The sequence below is a fragment of the Mercenaria mercenaria genome, chromosome 9 (assembly GCF_021730395.1).
Source record: "Mercenaria mercenaria strain notata chromosome 9, MADL_Memer_1, whole genome shotgun sequence".
NCBI classification, from domain to species: Eukaryota; Metazoa; Mollusca; class Bivalvia; order Venerida; family Veneridae; genus Mercenaria; species Mercenaria mercenaria.
The window spans coordinates 74,039,956-74,063,801 of NC_069369.1; the positions used below are offsets into that span (position 1 = coordinate 74,039,956).

Here is a 23,846-nt window from a genome sequence, read left to right on the forward strand (position 1 = left end):
TCGGTAAAATCTTAAAAATGGCGAGTGTTCCGTTTTATTCATTACTCTAACGTCCGTACAGCTGCTTGGTACGGGTATATAGACGAACAGTATTTTCCTTGCATCAGTTTCTATCTAACAAAAAACCGTTACACATTAGTAACTCGGCCCTTTCTGTCAAACACCGGTAAAGTGAGTTTATCGATAATCGCCGAGAGTACCTATCGTGACTTTGTCCCACGCGCGGTGAACGCGTAGATATGTCTCATTTTCTGTCCAGTTCGCCAGAAGCCCACAATGTAAGAATCACTTACAATGGACTTTATAACTAAAACTGTTGGCGACTGCATTCTTGGCAAACTGGACAGAAAATTGGCCAAATATGCGTTGGAGGCCGTAGAAAGTCCAGTATGAATTTGAAAGCATTGTGGTATCGATCATGTTAGTGCAAGGACATTCAATTTTTGTTAAAATTTGATTGTAGATCTAATAAGGGATCTGTCGTACTGACATTATTTCGTACAGAAAAAGGGTTTGCAGAGGTGTACAACGTACCATTCCACTTCTTGTTGTGACAATGCGAAGTTTCTTTCAATGTAAACAAAGTCATAATTATGCACCTTGGTAGATAAATTAGTCAAGATCTTTATACAGACGCTCTTGCAAAGTATTAATTTATATGTGCTGATAAAAAACGAGCACAAAACAAATCACATTTGATATTCTGAGTTTAATTATTGAAATCAATCAATGCGAATTTTTTCTTTTTGTCATAATAAAACGGTGAGTTTAAAGGGTCTGTCGGGGTAAATATATTCAAAGCTCGGGTGAAAATTATCATAATTAACATGTACATTTTTTATTGTCTCAAACTATGACAATGGCAAGGAGGATTGGTTTTCTGCTTTGAGCCCTTGCTCTACTTAAAGATATTTTCAAAATCCGTATAATATTGATATATCTGTACCTCTTTCAATCGTTTCATTCTCTCCGTGTACCCACCAGCTCTTGTAGACTTTGAGTTCATATTCCAGATATTGTACGTCATCACTCTAAGTCGTTTACTACTCCCGCTCTTGTCCGTGAACGAAGACTTGATACCACTTCCTCCCTCCAACTGATCTGAATGAGCGCCTGGGGTACCAGAATATCCCTTAAACGCTTCTTCCGTTTCCAGATGCGAGAATTCCGAAGTGTACGAAAATTGTCCTACATGCTCGCTACCTGCTAAGTACTTGAAATAACTACTACCTACTTTTGGAAAAAGGTACTGTATTTCGTCTGTGCCAGGGTTTGTGATGTTTAAGTTTTGAAGGTAAAAGGTATGGGTGTAAATATTGATACGATCTTTTGGATAGACTGACACCGTATAGTTGTGGCAAAATTCGACCATACTTTCTGTCCAGCTCAGCACAAAATCGTACATGGCACCCAGGGGAATGAATCTTGTGACTCCATGCTCAAGTCCTGACCTGTCTTTAACTTCGTCCTCGAAGAAAAGCGGCGTTTCACCGTCATGTGTGTATATAAGCAACTGAAAAAGAACATACTTCTGTGAAATCTGTTGTAGAATAAACAACTTATCTGTCCTGTAATTATCAATGTCAAAATAAGTTCCAGATTTCTGTCATAAGTATTGTTCAGTGTCGATAGCATGGGAAAAAAATGCTCAGATGTGGGCTGGGGGTGGGGGGAGGGGACAAAGTAACCCCGATTATGGATAATAGGATAATGAAAGCTGATGGTATGGTGGAACAATGAAAACCTGATTATGGGAAATGGAACTATGAAACCTGATGGCATCATGGGTGGAACAATGAAAACCTGATTATGGGAAATGGAACTATGAAACCTGATGGCATCATGGGTGGAACAATGAAAACCTGATCATGGGAAATGGAACTATGAAACCTGATGGCATCATGGGTGGAACAATGAAAACCTGATCATTGGAAATGGAACTATGAAACCTGATGGCATCATGGGTGGAACAATGAAAACCTGATCATGGGAAATGGAACTATGGAACCTGATGGCATCATGGGTGGAACAATGAAAACCCGGCCGATCATGGGAAATGGAACTATGAAACCTCATGGCATGGTGGAACAATGAAAGCCTGATTATGGGCAATGGAATTATGAAACTTGATGACATGGTGGAACAATGAAAGCCTGATTATGGGAAATGGAACTATGAAACCTGATGGCATCATGGATGGAACAATGAAAACCTGATCATGGGAAATGGAACTATGGAACCTTGATGGCATTATGGGTGGAACAATGAAAATCCGGCCGATTATGGGAAATAGAATTATGAAACCTCATGGCATGGTGGAACAATAAAAGCCTGATATGGGAAATGGAACTATGAAACCTCATGGCATGGTGGAACAATGAAAACCTGATTATGGGAAATGGAACTATGAAACCTGATGGCATGGTGGAACAATCCAAAACTGATTATCGGAAATGGAATTATGAAACCTGAAGGCATGGTGGAACAATCAAAACCTGATTATCGGAAATGGAATTATGAAACCTGATGGTATGGCAGGATCAATGAAAAATTAGATACTAAAACCTCACTGCAAAAAACCCAAAACGAAATGGACAATGGGAAAGAAATACTGGAACATGATTTAATTAAGAGATTTTGAGGAAATGCTAACACCTTAATTGCAGTGAAAAGATTGACAAAACATCATTGTCATTTAGGACTGTTAATGGCTGCTATGGTCAAAGAATAATGCTTCATTATTATGGATGTTCACATTGTGCATCTTTTGTGATAAGAGTACAAATCAGACTCAAACTTAAAGTGTTTCATATCAATGGTAAAGACTTACCTTTTTACTAAGCTGTGTCACGACAGGGTCAAGCCCCTGACTTGGTATGTTCCACGGGTAGCGCTTTCTGGTATACTGTTGCACATACTGCAATAAAATTATCATTTAATTACAGTAACTATAATTTCACAAAAATATTATTTCATAAAAGAAACTGAACTTATCTCAAATAATTTATTCCTATACAGAAATAGTAATACCTGATAAGCATTGATGTGTTAATAAGAAACAATTCAATAAAACACTAGAAGATATATTGCATTTATAAAAAAGAAAATATCGATTTTATTTTAATTTAGGACTATGCCTTTCAACTTTATTGTCCAACTGATCCACTACTACATCACTATTTTCGGAATATCACACCGCCGAAGGTACTTTGCCAACATAATCGTATAACAAAAAATTACTAAATATTCTCAATGTTCTTGAATCAGAACTGATAGTTTATCGATCAAATTTTACGAAAAACAATGTCTAAAATTATAACTTTTTGGGGGCACATTTGCACTTGTTAACGAACTGACGCAAGAGCTGAAAATAAATCATATCGATGCATACTGTTAAAATGCATTTTTTTTACTTCAAACATTCCATTATGATTCTAATAGAGCTTCATTTTGCTTGGACAAACTAGTTAATTGACTTTATCTGTGTTGGATTTAAAAGCTCACTGTTGCAATGTAGGTCAGACTGCAACTTTTCAAGTATTTTATGGTGGAGGAATACCACAGATGCCCAACCGGGCATTGTTTCAGACCTGGGCAGGCACCTGAGTAGAACTATCGATCTTCCGTAAGTCACCCGGTTGCCTTAATTCCTCACATTTACACCAAAAGCGAAGTTTCGAACCCACATTGCTGTTGGGTAGGTCATCCGCAGCCAACGACCTTAACCACGCAGCCACAGAGGCCCCGAAAAAGTTAATTTAAATGTAACATAACAATACCTTGATCACTTCTACGACATCAGAATCTGTAGCTGTCACTGCTTTAATATCCTGGCGAAGAGCATTTCCAAAGTACTCTCGTAAGGATCCTGCAGGAGAAGCAAAGATACAACAAATAAGAAAAGCATTCTTCTATACATATGAAAAATATAATGGTACATATACAAGTGCAAATATATTGCGAATGTGTGCTTTTTTTGCATCCGGACAGACACAACTATTATGAAGACAGTATCGTCTGTTGTTTGTTGGGATCATATAGTTGTCTTCGCGGTAAAGGAGGAGCACAGGCGCTCCTGTGGACAGTATTTCAAGCATGGGCGGGGACCGTGCCTGTGTGCTGCGCCTGTGACCTTCCACAATTAGGTCAGACAGCTTCCTCACATGAAAGAAATCTACATTTCTTGCGGGGTTTCAAACCGACAGGAGTGAAGAGCAAGTGATTCAAACCACGCGGGCACAGAGGCTAACAAAATAAGTAGCACCATGATTTCTCGTGGAGCCGGGAGACGAGGGGTGGTCAAGACAGAAGTGACCGCTGATTGTTTGTCTGTGATGGCTGATGACTCCAGGTCAAAACATTTTTAAGATATGCACGACATAGATTCGGACTGACGGACAGACCTGACATTTTTTTGAATTTCTGATGCGCGATGCGCCTCCATTTGCAATTTCCTTTTTGGTGTGGGAAGTGGAGGGGTTTAGTTGCCTTTGTTCGAACATTCGTCCGGTTGACTGGATGTCCATCCAAATTTGTGTCGTAAATATCTAAACAGTCTCTGACCCCGAGTTATCAAACGTTACAGGATTGTTAGTTGATGTTTTTAATACCACCTCACTCCCCCGACGGCTACCCCACTTTATTTTGTTTTTGTTGGGTTTAACGTCGCACCGACACAATAATAGGTCATATGCGACTGATGGTGGAGGAAGGCCCAAGGTGCCCATCCGTGCATTATTTCATCACGGTTGGGTACCTTGGTAGAACCACCGACCTTCCGTAAGCCAGCTGGATGGCTTCCTCACATGAAGAATTCAACGCCCTGTGTGAGGCTCGAACCCACATCGGTGAGGGACAAGTGATTTAAAGTAAACGACTTTAACCACTCGGTCACGGAGGCCCCCTACCCCACTTTAAGTTAATACGAAAGCTTATTTGGTTTTGCATTGTCAACGAGTAACACATGACCATACAGTGACATCAGATAGGAGCATCAGTGTCATATATACATACATACATCTAGTTACAACTAGAGCTGTCACGGGAGTGACGAATTATACCCCCACAATACGACCTTGTCACAGAAGTAAGCCAATGTCAAAGTCGACCTTGTCCTATATTTGATGATGTTTCACCTGTGTATCAAAAATGATTTAAATCTGTCAACCCTGCAAAAAAAGTTCTACTGTTCTGGGTCAGTGTGACCTTGACCTTTGACCTACTGACCTCAAAATCAATAGGGGTCATCTGCTGGTCATGATCAACCTCCCTATTAAGTTTCGTGATCCTAGGCCCAAACGTTCTAAAGTTATCGTCCGGAAACGGTTTAACTGTTGGGATCACTGTGACCTTGATCTTTGACCTACTGACCTCAAAATCAACAGGGGTCATCTGCTAGTCATGATCAACCTTCCTGTCAAGTTATATGATCCTAGGCCCAAGCGTTCTCAAGTAATCGTCCGGAAACGCTTTAACTGTTACGGGTCACTGTAACCTTGACCTTTGACGTACTGACCTCAAAATCAATAGGGGTCATCTGTTGGTCATGACCAACATCCCTATCAACTTTCATGATCCTAGGCCCATGCGTTCTCAAGTTATTGTCCGGAAACCGTTTAGCTGTTCCGGGTCCTTGTGACCTTGACCTTTGATTTATTGACCTCAAAGTCGAACTTATCCTGTATTTTATGATGTTACACTTGTGTACAAAATGTATAATCCTTGGCCCAAGCGTTCTCAAGTTATCATCCGGAAACCGTTTAACGGTTCCGGGTCATTGTGACCTTGACCTTTAATCTACTGACCTCAAAGTCGAACTTGACCTGTATTTTATGAAGTTACACTCGTGTACGAAAATGTATGATCCTAGGCCCAAGCGTTCTCAAGTTATCATCAGGAAACCATTTAACTGTTCCGGGTCATTGTGACCTTGGCCTTTGACCTACTGACCTCAAAGTCGAAACTGACTTGTATTTTATGATGTTACACCCGTGTACTAAAAATAATTTAAATCTGTCAAGCCTTTCATAAGTTATTGTCCGGAAACCATGAAAACCAACGGACCGACCGACAGACCGACCGACTGACAAGCTCTCTCCTATATAGCCCCTCTAAACTTCGTTTGTGGGGGTATATCTAGAATGTTGTGGGTATGCAAGAATTTTGCATAGTTTTACAAGAGGATAACACGATAGAGGTGCGTGTATGTGTACCAAAATGGGTTCAACAGTTTTTTCTGACAACCTTGTCATGACAGGTGACAACTGTCCTGGTCAAATATAGCAAGATAAGGAGCAGAAAACATATATCATTATCATAAGAATGTAATGTTTAAGGTGACCTTGACCTGAAGCAAACACCGGAACTTTACGCCTAAAACAACAAGGACCTTGATAAGTTGTCTTGACCAGGGAAATATTTGAGTCAAACTGTGTGTTGTTTTCTAAACGGGACTTCTTTTCTGTGAAACCATGTCTCTATGTCCGTGTTAACACCACGACACCATTATTCCAAAACAAGAGATAAAATAAAGAGCTGTTTGACAATTTTGGTACATTAGCAAGATACACCTACTTTGATACCTCATAAATTTTAACGTTAAACTAATATTATGTTAACAAGAGCCATGTTAGACATGGCCAATCCCCCCGCCGGGCATATTATAATTGAAGGCTAAAGTTCCTGGTAAGTTAGTGTCTGAAAGTATTTTTTTTTGGGAGAAGCTTTGAAAAACCGTTTAGTTGTGGTGCACATCACGGGTTTTAAAGATGTGGAGGAAAGAATTATTCAGTGGTGAAGTGGTTTACTGCTAAATTTTATTAATTTTCATGAACAGTATAGCTGTATGATGTTTTTCTATATGGCTACTGTAAAAAGAAGGAATGGAAAGCTAACAGAGAAAAAGAGTGCCAGAATGTCACAATATATGCCGGTCACAGCAAATTTCTTTACTCTAGCAGCTGTATTTGCAAATGGAATTTTAATTTTGTGGTTGTTTAGTAATCATTTTAAGTCTTTTGTTTTTCTAAGTCCACAAAAAAACTCCTTACCAGGTAGAGATGTCTTAAAATACACCTAAAATTGGAAAGTAACATCCAGGTTGTACCACAGAAAAGTGGTCTTGTTTTTTCCCTGTGGTCAATTATAAAAATGTTACAATGTAAGTTATTTATAGTAACAACTAATGGAAGTTAATCTTAAAAAAAAAAAAAAAATAAAAAAAAATTGTAAGTCCACACAAAAATCTTTACTAGGTAGAGATAGGTCAAAATACACCTCAAAATTGGATGTAGCATGCATGTTGTACTACTGAAAAGTGGTCTCGATTTTTCCCTACGACTAGTAATGAAAAAGTTACAATAAAAGCTATTTAAAGTAACAACAAAGGGAAGTAATTCTAAAGAAGGGAACTGCGCATGACACTTCGTCTCATGATGGTGTATAATTGTGCCAAGTTACATCAAAATCCCTCCATGCATGAAGAAGAAATGCTTCGGACAAAGTCATTCTTGTATCTGACCTTTGGCCTCTAGGCGACCTTGACCTTAGACCTAGGGACCTGGATCTTGCGCATGACACTCTGTCTTGCGGCGGTGAACATTTGTGCCAAGTTATATCAAAATCCCTCCATGCATGAAAAAGATATGCTGCAGACAATTTTTTTTAAGAAAATATGATAAAGGGGAATAACTCAAAAAGTAGGCAAGGTAGAGTTATTGTTCTTGCACACTGCACTTCCTCCTAACGTGTTCTATCAGTGTATGAAGTTTGAAGAAAATCCCTCCAGTACTTTTGGAGTTATGCTCTGGACAAAATTTTTAAAGAAAATATGATAAAGGGGAATAACTCAAAAAATAGGCAAGGTAGAGTTATTGTTCTTGCACACTGCACTTCCTCCCAATGTGTTCTATCAGTGTATGAAGGCTGAAGAAAATCCCTCCAGTACTTTTGGAGTTATGCTCCGGACAAAATTTTTTAAGAAAATATGATAAAGGGGAATAACTCAAAAAATAGGCAAGGTAGAGTTATTGTTCTTGCACACTGCACTTCCTCCCAATGTGTTCTATCAGTGTATGAAGTTTGAAGAAAATCCCTCCAGTACTTTTGGAGTTATGCTCCGGACAAAGATCGTTGCGGACGCACGGACGGAGAGCATTTCTAATATCCCCTTCGCCTTTGGCGGGGGGATAAATAATAACAACAGTATGTACATGAGGTTTACCTGTGTTTTCTTCCATTACAGTTCGAATACTTTAAAGAAGATCCTGTTTTTGAACCAACTATTAAACTAATTTAAATATACGTGTAACATATGGATCAATTAAAAAAAAAGTTTGTTATTCGCATCGCATGAGCTTATACTTGTATTTGCTGCACATGTAAGCGAAGTTATTTATATAGATCGTCGTTTCACATACTTGAAACATCTGTATAAGTTAACATATGGTGGCTGATTTCTGCCATTTCGTGTGTTCGTGTCGGCGAAGCGAAATGTCGAAGTAACGAAAACACGAAAGGTCGAAATAATGCTTACTTGTTCGTGTCGGCGGGTCGAAATGTCGAAGACACGAAAGATCGAAAACTGCTTATTTGTCGTGTGTTCGCCTTTCGGCTTTCGAGGCGAACACACGACGACACGAAACATTGAAGGCGAAATAACGAAAATTCAAGGGCGTACACACGAACTTTTGTATCTTTCACTTTTCGTGTCGCCCTTCTTTTGTCGTGTCTTCGTGTATTCGCCTCGAAAGGCGAAAGGCGAACACACGACAAATAAGCAGTTTTCGACCTTTCGTAGTTTCGTGTCTTCGACCCGCCGACACGAACACACGACAAATGTGCAATTCCGTCCTTCCGTGTATTCGCCTTCCGGTATTTTTAATTCAGAAGTGTCCTATGTCAAAGAAAATGTTAAAACTGTTTTTAATTGGCTGCTTTTGTGTTAGTATAATCAATATTAAAGTAAATATTTGACGTAAAGAAAATTGTTACCGGTGAAGTACGATACCGTGAATGTGTTAATTGAGGAAATAATGGCGGGAATCTTTCACATAAATTTTTAGGAATTTAAGTTGATATTAATATAATTTTAGTTGATCAAGTATAACAATATACATGTACAATATATATGTTTTTTTTCGAAAATGTATTATTAATAGTCTTGGGTGTAGACTAATGAAACATGTAATCGGTATATAAACAGCCGCGTTTGATTTATTTCATGTATTTTGGGAAAATCTCACAGATATTTTTAACTTAGTTCAAGTAGATACGACAGTAATTATTCAAAGTCAAATGCATATATGTAATTAAAATTTCGAATACGTAAGAAAACTCTACAGCGTTAGTCACACAGAAAATATCAACTACTTATGAAAGTTAGATAACATTGATCAAACATTCTCAATATTTTATAGACTTTGCGTTTACCTTAGAATTAGTAAATAAATATTGCGATCATTTCATTGTTTATGCTTGAACACATAAATGCTGTGGGAAAAAAGAATGCCTACATACATTACGCCTCTATATACTACTTTGTCAGAATCATTACGTCTGACTCAGCTACGAGTGTTATCTCGATAATGCGTTTTACCACACATAAAATAATTATCTAATATCAATTAACCATAGAAAATCTTTTATACCCGATAAAACGTGTCACTCAGCGAGTATTTTAGCCTTTGGTATAAAACTTTACTGATGATCATTACTTAGCTCTGAGTGTGATCTATATAATGTGTTTAGCGCATATAAAATAATATTTCTCATTTATTATGACAGATGATTTATATTCCACAAAAGATGTCATTGTGCAAGTATTTTATCGCTGGTATTAAATTTATACATACATTACGTTTTCACCAGTCTTACGAAGCATCATTACGCCGACCTGAGTCAGGGGTTTGTTCCATTTGACCCGGAATCCCGGGTCCGGACCCAGGAGATTTTCAAAAGACGCTCGAAGGACCCGGCATGATACTTGGTGAGTTTTGAATGCTATCTAGATAATGTGTTTTACCATTTACACAAAAAATCTTCAGAATTTATGATAGAAAATGTTTCATATGCAATAAAACATGTCACTCTTCAAGTATTTCAGTTCTGGTATTAAATTTATATATACATTACTCCCAATTTTGCGCCATTACGCATCATTTTCCTACATTACTGTACATTACCGCTACACGAAACATCTGTCGCGTGTTCGTGTCGGGAGTCGAAGTAACGAAAGGTCGAAAACAGCTCAATTGTCGTGTGTTCGTCATTCGGCTTTCGAGGCGAATACACGAAGCCACGACAATAGAAAGGCGACAACACAAAGTTTTAATACCCGCCGACACGAAAAGTGATTAATACAAAAGTTCGTGTGTTCGCCTCTGAAATTTCGTTATTTCGCCTTCAATGTTTCGTTACTTCATGTATTCGCCTCGAAAGTCGAAAGGCGAACACACGACAAATAAGCATTATTTCGATCTTTCGTATTTTCGTTACTTCGACATTTCGCCTCGCCGGCACGAATAAAAGAAATGGCAGAAGTCAGTCACCATATTAAACATTCTAAATGAAAATTCTGTAAAACTATAAGGAAGACTAAAGTTTACATGTTCGTGTACATAAAAATCGAAGAAGTCGCTTAGTGAGTGTAAATTTTTATCGAGTCATTTATACACCAAATGAGTCTGTACAGCGTATAGAGGTTCCACAAAATCATGATCAGAATATCTTTACAAAGGTATGAAATAAAAAATGGAGGCAAAGGTTATGTTTAAAACTCATTCACTGGAAAACTTGTGTTTACAAAGGTATGAAAAAAAAAATGGAGGCGAAGGTTACGTTTAAAACTCATTCACTGGAAAACTTGACCATTTTCATGTACAATGAGCTTGATATAAAAGGTGTATCTGGCAGTGGGAAAAAGGGAACAAGAACTGTCTGTTGACATGTTTGCGCGCTCGACTATTCGAAAAATTGATGGAAGTATGGGGTCAAAATATTACCAGAGATTTTCAGACAAAAGAAAAAAAAAATAGATAAGAGAAACAATGTACCTGCATTTGTGGATTTGGATAAGGGCAATGTGTGACCATGGTGGTAAGCAATTGTTCAAAGTTTCAAAGCCATACATCAAACAGTTTAGACAAAATATGGAATGGTATGCGAAACTTAACAAATTTCTATGTCAAAAAGGGCCATTAATGAGCTATTTAAAGTCCTTGTCCTAATTTTGTAGTCTTGCCTACATATGTAGACTATGATGGTAAACAAGTTGTCAAAGTTTCAAAGTCATATGACAAACAGGTTAGGCAAAATATGGACTGGTATGAAAAAATTAACTGATTTCCAAATAGCTGACAGAGTTATGCACTCTTGTCTACAGATGGAAATCATAACGATAAACAAGTGTTCAAAGTTTCAAAGCCACACGTCAAATAGTTTTTACAAAACGTGGACTTGTACAAAAACTGAACCAATTTCCAAGTCCAAAAAGGGCCATATTTCAGCCAAAATAGTTGACAGAGTTATGTACTCTTGCCTACAGATGGAAATCATGATGATAAGCAAGTGTTCAAAGTTTCAAAGCCACATATCAAATAGTTTTGACAAAACGTGGACTTGTACAAAAATTGTACCAATTTTTAAGTCCAAAAAGGTCCATAATTTAGCCAAAATAGTTGACAGAGTTATGTACTCTTGCCTACAGATAGAGACTGTTATAATAAACAAGTGATAAAAGTTTCAAAGCCATATGTCAAACACTTTACACAAAATATGAACTGGTACGAAAAACTTAACCAAGATTTGTAAGTTAAAAGGGGCCATAATTCAGCCAAAATCCTTGATGGAGTTATGCATGTACTCTTGCCTAAAACTGGACATGGTGATGGTACACAAGTGTTGAAAGTTTCAAAGCTTTATCTCAAAAGACTTTGTCAAAATGTAGACTGGTACGAAAAACTTAACCACTGTGTGACGCCGACGACGACGCCAACGCTTCAATCGTGGTGAGTAAAATATTCTATATCCAAGTTGAGCAGGGTTTAAATTCCATGCCTGTGTTTGTTGGCGGGTATGGGTGTCTCTAGTTTAAATACCAGACCGAGAACCTGCATATATACAATGCATCCCATCCCCCTGTAGAAACCTACTTGTCGAAACACACACACAAACACACACACACACACAAAGGGCATTTGCTTCTCTGGGGTTACACATATCAAAAGGAGTCTCAAATTATTTTTAAAAATCCCAATTTATAGGAAAGTGGGCAAAATCGGCATACTGTTAATGTATCTTACTACACAAGGTCCAGAGGTAGTGTCGTATTTGAATAATGAGCGAAAATGTATAAAGCTATCCAAACTTTTGCAATATCCGAAGACAGCAGTGTTTCCATTTTCCGAAATAACAAACCTTCACAAGCCGTCATAAGACAAAACAACCAAATAAATATTCTGTAAGTAACAGTAGAACGTATATGAACTGTTATTTTCATCATTAATTCCAGAATACTGCCATTATCTCCAAAAAATGTGGAATGCCACCTTATACACATTACCGGATGTTTATATTTATTGCCTTGGCTGGTTACTGGTTTAAATATAGAAACGCGTTTATGCTACCGGTAGCCAATCAACATGAAAACGAAAGTAGCATTCGCGCAGGTCTAGGAAAAAAGTTTGAGGGTGTTTTAGTCAAGGTGTTAGAAGACAATATTTCATTGTTATTTTGTAAGTACTGTCAGTTTTACTTAGACAATTTTTTAATTAATACGTATGGCTTTAAAAGATAGTCTCTCTGTATCACTGTGTTTCTGTTAAATCAGCATATTCGCGTTGCATTATCCTACTTTCGTTTTTGAAAATTTTCACAAAGACTGGATTTGTCCTTTTGACTTTTGAACATTTTCCTTTTAAATGAATCAAAATACTATATTCTGAAGGTAAAATGCTAGTAAAATTAATACTGGAAATAATCTTGTATTCAGATTCACTAAAATTTTAAATAAAGTAGCCTAATGGCATTTGCTGTCACAGACGCTTGGTTAGAGGTTATTTAAACCTCTGAATGGTCAAAGTCATGATGAAATATTCGACTAAGCATGCATATAGACCGAAAATGTAAATGTAAGCTAGTCTGATTTGGGGACTGTCGGTAAAACCCATTATTTTGTTACTTTCTGGGCATTTTCGGTCTATATGCATGCTTAGTCAAATATTTCATCATGACTTTGACCATTCAGAAGTTTAAGTAACCTCTAACCAAGCGTCTGTGTTTGCTGTAACCAGGGCAAGACACTAACTTTTTTACAGTGGTGGTCCGAAGGACCAGCAGCTTTTGCAAACTGATGGTCCGACAGATTTTCAGGTGGTCCTACCAAGATGGATGTTGTTTTGTTTTTTAAATTAACGGAACCAGTAACATATGAGACCCCCTCTTCTTCCATGGAGTACTTTTTACAAACACTGCAAAACATGTGATTTTTATATTATTATTTTGATAAACATCTGCCATTTAATTATTAAATAATTTTGAAAATCAAATTTAAAATAAAGATGTCAATAAAGAAGATTTTTTCAGCGATTCATATTTTAAGTGGGTGGGGTTTAGCTTCAAAATAAGAGCTTTTTTTGCAACAGTTGTCATTTTTTCTTAAATGCAGACCTTTTATTGACTTTTAATTAAGATTGCACTAGAAAATCTCGTTAAAAATGTCCGAAAATCACGGCCGTGAAAACGGGTGACAAATTTGGAAAACGAAAGTACATTAAAATCTTGATAAAATACATGTTATAATTTTCTTATTTTTTTCATTATACCTATTGAATACTTATAATTTCTGCTTATTAAAAGCATTTTTATTTGTTTTTGCCCAAACAAAGCCTCAGTAATGATAATAAATTAAATAAAATGCTATAGATCGTAATGGCCGATCGGCTTATATAAACGTGTCAAGCACATAAAATAAATGATTTTAATGAATTTGTTGTTCAGTAATAATCGGCAAGACGTAACAATACAGCATAAGCTGTATACCGCTAATTAACAAGTTGTACAAACACGATAATAGGCTGCTTTGTTATCAATTAACTTTTAACTTTTTGATCAATAAACACTTTTGATAATGACGGGCATTATAATTGTACTAAATACAAACCGCGAGATGACAACATGTTAGTCGGCGCGTGGTGTAATTGACATATGTCAGTAGCTAATTAATATACGACGCTCCGCCTACTGCCATACTTCCGCTTATGGCGGCAAACAATATTTAAATTCACTGGGATTTTGATTGGCACAGGGGCAGAACTTTCGAACTCGAGACGCATCAAAGAAAATTTCCGCTGGTCACGCCGACGCATGGGGTATTTTCTGTGCGAGTCAGATACGAGTTTTTCTCGATTTTCGCGGGTCAAAATCTGGAACCTCGGGTCTACCGAACGCTGGATACTGTACTGATACCTCAATAGTTCGTAAATGAATAGTTCAAGCAGATAGATAAGTTACCGTGTTCCGTTCCCGGGTTTTAGTACCAGCGTTACATCCGGGCATTCCAAATTTCAAGAAAAAATACACAGGGAAAACCAAATTCTATTTTTAAAACTGCAGTACCATGAACAATTCAATGTTTATTAATTTATTTTAAAAATGACTTGCTTGTAATTTTCGGTGGTCCATCGGACCACACAGATTCGAGAAGTTAGTGGTCCTCCCTGAAAAGCACTGGTCTCGGACCAGCGGACCAGCGTTAGTGTCGAGCCCTGGTAACGAATATTATGATGAGATTCTTGATGGTGAAGTTAAATATTATTATATTAGAGTCATTGTTCAGATGTGACGAGGGGGGCATTGGACAGTTAAATTACAAGCTGCAGAAATCACAGTTTTTTGTCTGAACATCTTTCTATTTAATAGCTCTATCAAAAAAAAAAATTATGTTTAAAATGAAAGGTAAGGCCAGAAATAATACCCATGCTTACGGTTACCCGACCGAGTCTAAAAATTTTGCCCCGACCCTAACGTTTTTCGAAGTTGAAAAAATGAAAAGAAAATATTAAAAGTAAGAAATTGTACGAGGATCGACTAAAACAACGAAAGTACACGACCGCTTAACCCTAGCGCCACCACCTTTTTGGTGGTGATAAGGAAAAGAGCTAGTGCAGCTATCACTAGTTTCAAACTCTAAATGTTTACATTCTGTCATATTTTTATTGATAAAACTTATTTCAAAAATCGGAGACAGGCCTTTTTCTCATCATTTTTGGAATGCCACCAACACTAGTACAGTTGGGAAAATACCTCTGTAATTTGTCTTGATTGGGAATAATGGAAACTTAACGAAATACACTTGATATCTTTTTGAATAAAATGTGTGATGGTCTATTGGTAACTGTTTACTAAATTTAATGAGTTCACAAAATTGCAAAATTATAGTTGAAAAGCAAAAAAAAAAAAAAAAAAAAAAAAAAAACATAACCAAAAAAAAAAAAACATTAACAAAAAAAAAAACAAACATAACAAAAAAAAAACAACACGAAAACTTAGGCAGTAACAATCTTTTGGGAATTTCCAAAATAGGGGAAAAACATACTTTTTTTTGCATTCGGATGGTCTCCTTTTACAGGTGGTAGCTTTATGGGGTGGGGGAAAAGCCCTGGGGGAATGTAGTGCCGTTTAAGAACACTTTTACATCGTTTAAGAACACTTTTACATTAAAATTATAAAAATCTTTTATCCCGATTCGCACAATTGTACATTTTGATATCTGTCTCTATTCGAGCTGTAATTTGATGCATAGACATACTGTAAGAACATTATCGTGCATACTTACATAGGCAAACATTAGCAGTAATGAAATCTCCCTTAAAGAAATATTCCAGTATTTTTAGCTCGACTATTCGAAGAATAAGTAGAGCTATCCTACTTACCACGGCGTCGGCGTCGGCGTCGGCGTCACACCTTGGTTAAGTTTTTCGTACCAGTCCGCATTTTGACAAAGTCTTTTGAGATAAAGCTTTGAAACTTTCAACAATTGTTTACCATCACCATGGCCAGTTATAGGCAAGAGCACATAACTCCATCAAAGATTTTGGCTGAATTATGGCCCCTTTTGACTTTGAAATCTTGGTTAAGTTTTTCGTACCAGTTCATATTTTGACAAAGTCTTTTGAGATAAAGCTTTGAAACTTTCAACACTTGTTAACCATCACCATGTCCAGTTATAGGCAAGAGTAGATAACTCCATCAAGGATTTTGGCTGATTTATGGCCCCCTTCGACTTAGAAATCTTGGTTAAGTTTTTCGTACCAGTTCATATTTTGACAAAGTCTTTTGAGATAAAGCTTTGAAACTTTCAACACTTGTTTACCATCACCATAGCCAGTTATAGGCAAGAGCACATAACTTCATCGAGGATTTTGGCTGAATTATGGCCCTTTTTGACTTAGAAATCTTGGTTAAGTTTTTCGTACCAGTTCATATTTTGACAGTCTTTTGAGATAAAGCTTTGAAACTTCCAGCTCCTTTCAACTCCTGTTTACCATCACCATGTCCAGTTATAGGCAAGAGTACATAACTCCATCAAGGATTTTGACTGAATTATGGCCCCTTTTGACTTAGAAATCTTGGTTAAGTTTTTCGTACCAGTCCATATTTTGTGTAAAGTCTTTTGAGATAAAGCTTTGAAACTTTCAACACTTGTTCAGTATAATAGCCTCTATCTGTAGGAAAGAGAACATAACTCTGTCGTCTATTTTGGCTGAATTATGGTCCTTTTTGGACTTGGAAATTTGTTCTGTTTTCATACAAGTCCACGTTTTGTTAAAACGTTTTGACATATTGCTTTTAAACTTTGAACACTTGTTTATCATCATGATTTCCATCTGTAGGCAAGAGTACATAACTCTGACAACTATTTTGGCTGAATTATGGCCCTTTTTGGACTTTGAAATTGGTTCACACATTGCCATTTAATGCAAGACTTATCGAAATCCACAGATACAGGAACATTGTTTGTCTAATCTATTTTTCCTTTTATCTGAATATCTGTGGTAATATTTTGACCCCATTCTTCAATCAATTCTTCGAATAGTCGAGCGCGCTGTCATCCGGCAGCTCTTGTTTTAAAGTGATGACGCTATCGCATCAGTGATGGAGCTATACAGTAGTGTTGACGCTGTGGCTATATAATTTATGGTAATGCGTTTTCTGTTCAATTACCAACTTACACGTCTGCTGTGTTTAAGATCTGAAGAAATTGAACAGTTTTATTTCTGATATAACCAACAAATCTCCGACCAATAAAAAGCACAGAAAAGACAACAGTTCGTAGTGAAGCATTTCCGAAATAAAAGTTTCCACCACATAATACTTCCTACGGCCGTTTTCCCCCGAGAAATATATCGTTATTCTCCGCGAGTATTTGTGATGGCTTTTTGTGAGTGCAGTGTGCAATGTATGTCGTAAATGACGATTTTTTTCCTTTCGGTTTGCAAGATTTCAAATTTTTATTCAGATTTTTATTTTTAATGTCTAATCTGGCTCATAATAATGGCATCAGATTAAAAACACAAACGAGAAAAAAAAATAAGTTTCACTAGCAAAAAGAAGCAGGAAAGAAATCAAAGGGCAGAAAAGAAAGCAATATGTTTCAGACATCACTTTGAAAATTCCTTTCTATTTTGTTTGATAAATGCGCCAGAAAGAAGGTTACCTTTTTTGTGTAATAATTATATTTTTTATTTTGTTTTAAATATTGATTTATCGTATTGAAGGCATTGTTGTTTGCCACATTTATTGCATATGATAGTGGGTTACAGGCCTTTTATTCCAACAGAAATTTGTAAAGTTAATTTATGCTAATTTGTAAACATTTTTATTGTGTTACTTTCATCGAGTTGTTACTTATGTATAAGGCTCTGTCATCTTAATGTAGGCAAGGCTATGCCCACTTCTCTTTCATTTATCACTGAACACTAAACTTATTACACAGTACAACATCCATAAACAGTGTCTGATATTTTTAGGTAAATATCTTGATTATTTAAAGTATTTATGTGTTTAATGTCTGATATGCATATAATTATAGTTAAACCTTTTACAAATGTCACCTAACAATAAGGCTTAAATTGGCCTTTGAACCAAGGTGACTTGCATTTTAAAGTTTCCTTGCTCTATTATTTTAATGTAGGTTTCTTACTGGTTGACCTTTATATATCAGAACAATGGTCTTTCTTGAGAGGTGGCTGATTGCACAACATTGACTGTCTGTCCTTTTAAAATAGCAGTTCATCAGTATATGACTGTATATAGTGGTAAAGGTGTTTAAAGTAGTGAACTGTTTAGTTAATAATCGTTGCTGCGTATTCATAAGCTGTTCTCCTAAGAGGAGGTGAAGGAAACAACAACAACAATATATGCCCTCTAAGTAAATACACCAACGTAATCGTCAACATATAACACTTGGGTTATTATTTTCTTGTTCCTTTTAAACTGTGAGTTTCACGCCCCAAGGCGGGAAAAATGATGTTTGTTGTGTTTCATTCATTGTACATCTTAGTTCTTCCTCATCATTTAACTTGAAAGTATCATATAGAGCCCAAATTCCTGATTAGACATTTATCAGAATAATGGTCTTGAGAAAATCTGAGCTAAGTTTGAAACCCAGTTATTTCGGATGAAAAACTACGTAAGTCTGAATTTAAGCACAACCTTTTGTAAACAATACATTTCAGTCCATATACCGAAATTTAGAGGTCAGTTTCGCATATCGGTCATGATCAGTGAATAATTAGGTCACTGAATACAATAAAAACTCCTTACACTACAAAGGCATTTTTTTCTCCAACATTTATGAAACTCCATCAGACTGTCTGTTTGCCTAGGGTCTACAACAAAGAGACAAGTGTCGTTATGTCATGTCCGGTTCTATCAGTACTACTTACACTGCTTTGTTTGGCGCGGAGTTTCCTTTTGCTGCATCTTGCAGCAACTTTAGTACTTGTACATATTTAACCTGCTGAACTCCATCTGTATTTAGCTCGACTATACGAAGTATGGAGAGCTGTCCTACCCGACCCGGCGTCGGCATCGGCGTCCTCCCGCGTCCGCACTTTGGTTAAAGTTTTGATGCACTTTCACTTTATCTCTGTAATTACTTGATGGATTTGTTTCAAACTTAAAATAGTTATTCCTCATCATCACCCACATCATATGACACAAGGGCCTTAACTGTCACACCAATATTTCATGAATTATTCCCCCTTTTGAGGTTAAAGTTTTGATGCACTTCCACTCTATCTCAGCTATTACTAAATGGATTTGATTCAAACTTAAAATATTGCTCCACCTTATCACCCACATCATATGACACCAGGTCCATAACTCTGGTACCAATATTCCATGAATTATGCCCCCTTTTACTTAGAATTTCAGGTTGATTTAGATGCATTTTCACTATATTTCAGTAATTACTAAATGGATTTGATTCGAACTTGAAGTTGTTATTCCAAATCATTACCCACATCATCACCCACATCATATGATACAAGATGCAAAAATCACTTTTGCATCAATATTTCATGAATTATGCTCCTTTTTGTTAGCTCACCTGTCACATAGTGACAAGGTGAGCTTTTGTGATCACCCTTCGTCCGTCGTCCGTCGTCAGTCCGCCCGTGCGTGCGTGCGTCCGTCCGTCAACAATTTCTTGTCTGCACGATAGTGGTTTCATTTATAATTTTATTTTAACCAAACTTGCATACAACTTGTAAGACCATAAGATCACGGTTCCTTTCTTGAACTGGCCAGGTCCCTTTATGGGTTCCAGAGTTATGGCCCCTGAAAGGGCCAAAATTAGCTATTTTGACCTTGTCTGCACAATAGCAGCTTTATTTATGATTTGATTTTTACCAAACTGACACACAACTTGTATCACCATAAGATCTTGCTTCCTTTCTTGAACTGGCCAGATTCCTTTATGGGTTCCAGAGTTATGGCCCCTGAAAGAGCCAGAATTAGCCATTTTGACCTTGTCTGCACAATAGCAACTTCATTTATGATTTTATTTTAACCAAACTTGCACACAACTTGTATCACCATAAGATCTTGGTTCTTTTCTTGAACTGGTAAGATTCCTTTATTGGTTCCAGAGTGATGGCCCCTGAAAGGGCCAGAATTAGCTATTTTGACCTTGTCTGCACAATAGCAGCTTCATTTATGATTTGAATTTAATCAAACTTGCACAAAACTTGTGTCACCATAAGATCTCGGTTCTTTTCTTGAACTGGTCAGATCCCGTAATGGGTTCCAGAGTTATGGCCCCTGAAAGGGCCAAAATTAGCTATTTTGACCCTGTCTGCACAATAGCAGCTTTATTTATGATTTGATTTTTACCAAACTTGCACACAACTTGTATCACCACAAGATCTTGCTTCCTTTCTTGAACTGGCCAGATTCCATCATGGGTTCCAGAGTTATGGCCCCTTAAAGGTCCCAAATTGGCTATTTTGGCTTTTGCAGCCATGTAGAGACTTCATTTATGGTTTTATTTGATACAAACTTCCAAAATATTTTCAACAACAATAAATCTTGGATTCCATGACAAATCAGATCCAATCGTAGGTTCCAGAGTTATTTTATATCTGATTACCTCCCCTGATTGTAATCAAAATGGATTTATATCAGTAAGTACTTATAGGGACTTATTTGAAATTTCATTATTGTTGTTAGTTGGACTGAGACAATCAGGGTAGATAACTATGGACTGATTTTATGTCAAATTACCTCTCTTTATTTCAAATTAAAATAGGTATATCTCCGTAACTAATGAAGATACTGAGCTGAAATTTCATTTATGTCAACAGAAGTATTTGGCAGATCCTTCTTTTGTTCACTTACAATATTTTTTTTTAATTACTTCCCTTTTACGTTACTATAAATAGCTTATTTTTAGTATTTTTTTTATTATTGGCCGTAGGGAAAAAACGAGACCACTTTTCTGTGGTACATGGATGGTACCTCCAATTTTTAGGTGTATTTTGACATATCTATACCTTGTAAGAATTTTTTTTTCTTTTTGGTTAAATTTCTTCCCTTTGTTGTTCCTGTCATTTGGACTTAGATATTTTTCTGAGGACCTTCTTGTCCTCAAGTGCAATGATAACAGGTGAGCGATATAGGGCCATCATGGCCCTCTTGTTTAGAATTATACTTCCTTAATGTTCTTTATCTGTCTTATTACTTAATACTTTTGACACAGACTTAAGCTATTGTCCAATATCTTCATTCTTATTAGAGTCATTAAACACTCTAGTGTCAGCTCCAGCTTCCTCAGATGTGCCTAGTTTCACTATCAAGCATCGAAATAGTCGAGCGCGCTGTCTCCTGTAACAGCTCTTGTTTTACATCTAGAAACATACATGTAACATCAGCATGTGGAATTTTCTTGGCCGCGGCTCTGAAATGACAGAAACTCAATTTTTACATTTTCTTTTTCAATTTTTTCCAGAACGTCTATATATACTCTGAAATGGTTTTCTCTTTGTTAAAAAGAAAGGAATCAGTCAACTTGTCTGCCTAATTAATAACAGAGTCTTCACGTCCCAAAATTAATACAACTAAGTGTCACATTCCTCCTTTTCCCTAATATTTTCAAGTACCTCTCCATATTCATTGTCATGATTAGAATCGTCTAATATCTTTAAGTGTTTCTTGATTTGAAAGTTTTTGTTTTTTTTTGGAATATGATTTTAGTCACACTTGCCATAGCTTTCACAGAAGCGGGGGTTCCCCTACGAGGCGGCGGTGGAGGATTCGTCGCAGAAGCGGTGGATAAATATGTCCGGCTGACTACATAATGGTATGTTTTCTAATGAAAAACAACCAGTTAGACAGGAGCCCACATGTGTACTCTTCCAGCCACAAACACTTGTTCAGTGCAGTTCTTTGTCATTCATGTAAACACTTCTGTACAGTTTGACGAATGACTGTTGTTTTTGAAGAATTCCCATCACAAATGGTAAAATATTGTGCAAAGCGACCCCTGAGCACATTTGCATCAAATCGTACGTATTTGACACTGTCAAGCAAAATCTATTTCTTAGTAATCGGTGATTTTTTATTGCATGCATATGCATGTAAGATAATCGACCAAAAAGTGATACCAACGCAGTGGCGGTGGGTACAACTGCAACGCATTGGGGTGTATCTTGTTTCTTTAAAGTTCGCTATGGACTTTTACTTAACTAAACAGCACTTTTCCCGAGAATTTGATTGGGGTATGTCCATGAAATCACTTTGAAATTATAGGCAACAACGAATGTTTGGTAATAATATACTATTGCTTTGCACATCCGTTCTGTTGAATACATACACGAAAAGTATGCTTAATGTTTTGAACCATAATCATGTTACTAAATCTAATGCCATGAAATAACACAATGTTCTTTCGTGCCAAATACACTTCAATTATGATTGTTTATGTGAACACATGAAAGATTTCTTTAACTTCATTTTCCCTAGATATATACAAACTATCAACTGACAATATCGATTGTCAGATTAAATGCTGACCACATGCGACTTTTACCTCATATAAAAACCATAATAGAAGTGCATTTGGTACGAAAGAACATAGTGTTATTTCTTAGCAGTAGATTTTGGTTCAAAACATTAAGCTTACTTTTCGTGTATGCATTTGTCAGAACGGTAGTGCAAATCAATTATATATTATTACTAAACATTCAGTTTCTATTGCTGTCTAATGTCAAAAGTGATTTCATGGACATACCCCAATCAAAATCCCGGGAAAAGTGCTGTTTAGTTAAGTTAGAAGTCCATAACGAACATTAAAGAAACAAGATACACCGTAATGCGTTGCAACTGTACCCACCGCTACTGCGCTGGAATCAATTTTGGTCGATTTTATATGCCTGCAATGAAAATTTAACCGATTACTAAGAAATAGTGTTTGCTTGACAGTGTCATACAAATTTACGACTTGATGCAAACGTGCTCAGGGGTCGCTTTGTACAATATTTAACAATTCTTGATGGAAATTCTACAAAAACGGCAGTCCCTCGTCAAACTGTACAGAAGTGTTTACATTAATGACACAGAATTTCACTGAACAAGTGTTTGTGGCTTGAAGAGTACACATGTGGGCTCCTGTCTCACTGGTTACTTTCATTCAAACGTAAAAATATATGGGAAAACTCATTAGAAAACTTACCGTAATGTAGTCAGCCGGCCATATTTATCCACCGCCTCTGCGAAGGCTTTGGCTAGAGTGTTAGTTTTATGATCTATTTTTTGATCGGTGAAAATTTAAGCTCTTTTTGAGTGACGGTATTTTTGAGGAGTATGTGTTCTTGTTAGCTCACCTGAGCCAAGGGCTCATGGTGAGCTTTTGTGACCGCTCAATGTCCGTCGTGTGTTGTGTGTCGTCAGTCGTCCGTCGTGTGTCCGTCAAAATGTTCTTAAAATCTTCTTCTTGATAACCACTGGACAGAATTACACCAAACATCAGAGGAATGATCCTTGGGTGGCACCCTTTCAAAATTATCCAAAGAATCGGATTCCATGCAGAACTCTGGTTGCCATGGTAACCAAAAGAACCAAAAGGAAAAACTTCAAAAGTCTTCTTGTCTAAAACCGCAAGGCATAGAGCCTTGGTCCTCTATGAAGATTGTTCAAATTGTGCCCATTGGGTGCAAAGAGGCCCTGTCCGGGGATGGGGGGTCTCAAGTTTTACATAGGCTTATAAAGGAAAAAAACGTTAAAAATCTTCTTGTCTGAAAATGCGAGGCCTAGGCTTTTGATATTTGGTATGCTTCATAACCTTGTGA

General features: G+C 36.9%; 1 protein-coding gene across 1 annotated transcript in view; it reads right to left on the reverse strand.

The window, feature by feature from the left end:
* The window catches only part of LOC123547470 (uncharacterized), a 37,137-nt gene extending 24,571 nt beyond the window's left edge, over positions 1–12,566 (reverse strand). Inside the window, exons 1-4 of the mRNA XM_053551710.1 lie at positions 12,415–12,566; positions 3,780–3,868; positions 2,831–2,917; positions 947–1,513 (exon numbers count right to left, since the gene is read on the reverse strand). Of these exons, the coding sequence (XP_053407685.1) occupies positions 947–1,513; positions 2,831–2,917; positions 3,780–3,868; positions 12,415–12,556 (885 nt within the window). The 5' untranslated portion in view covers positions 12,557–12,566. The remainder of the gene's footprint in view (positions 1–946; positions 1,514–2,830; positions 2,918–3,779; positions 3,869–12,414) is intronic.
* Between the last annotated feature and the right edge of the window lie 11,280 nt (positions 12,567–23,846).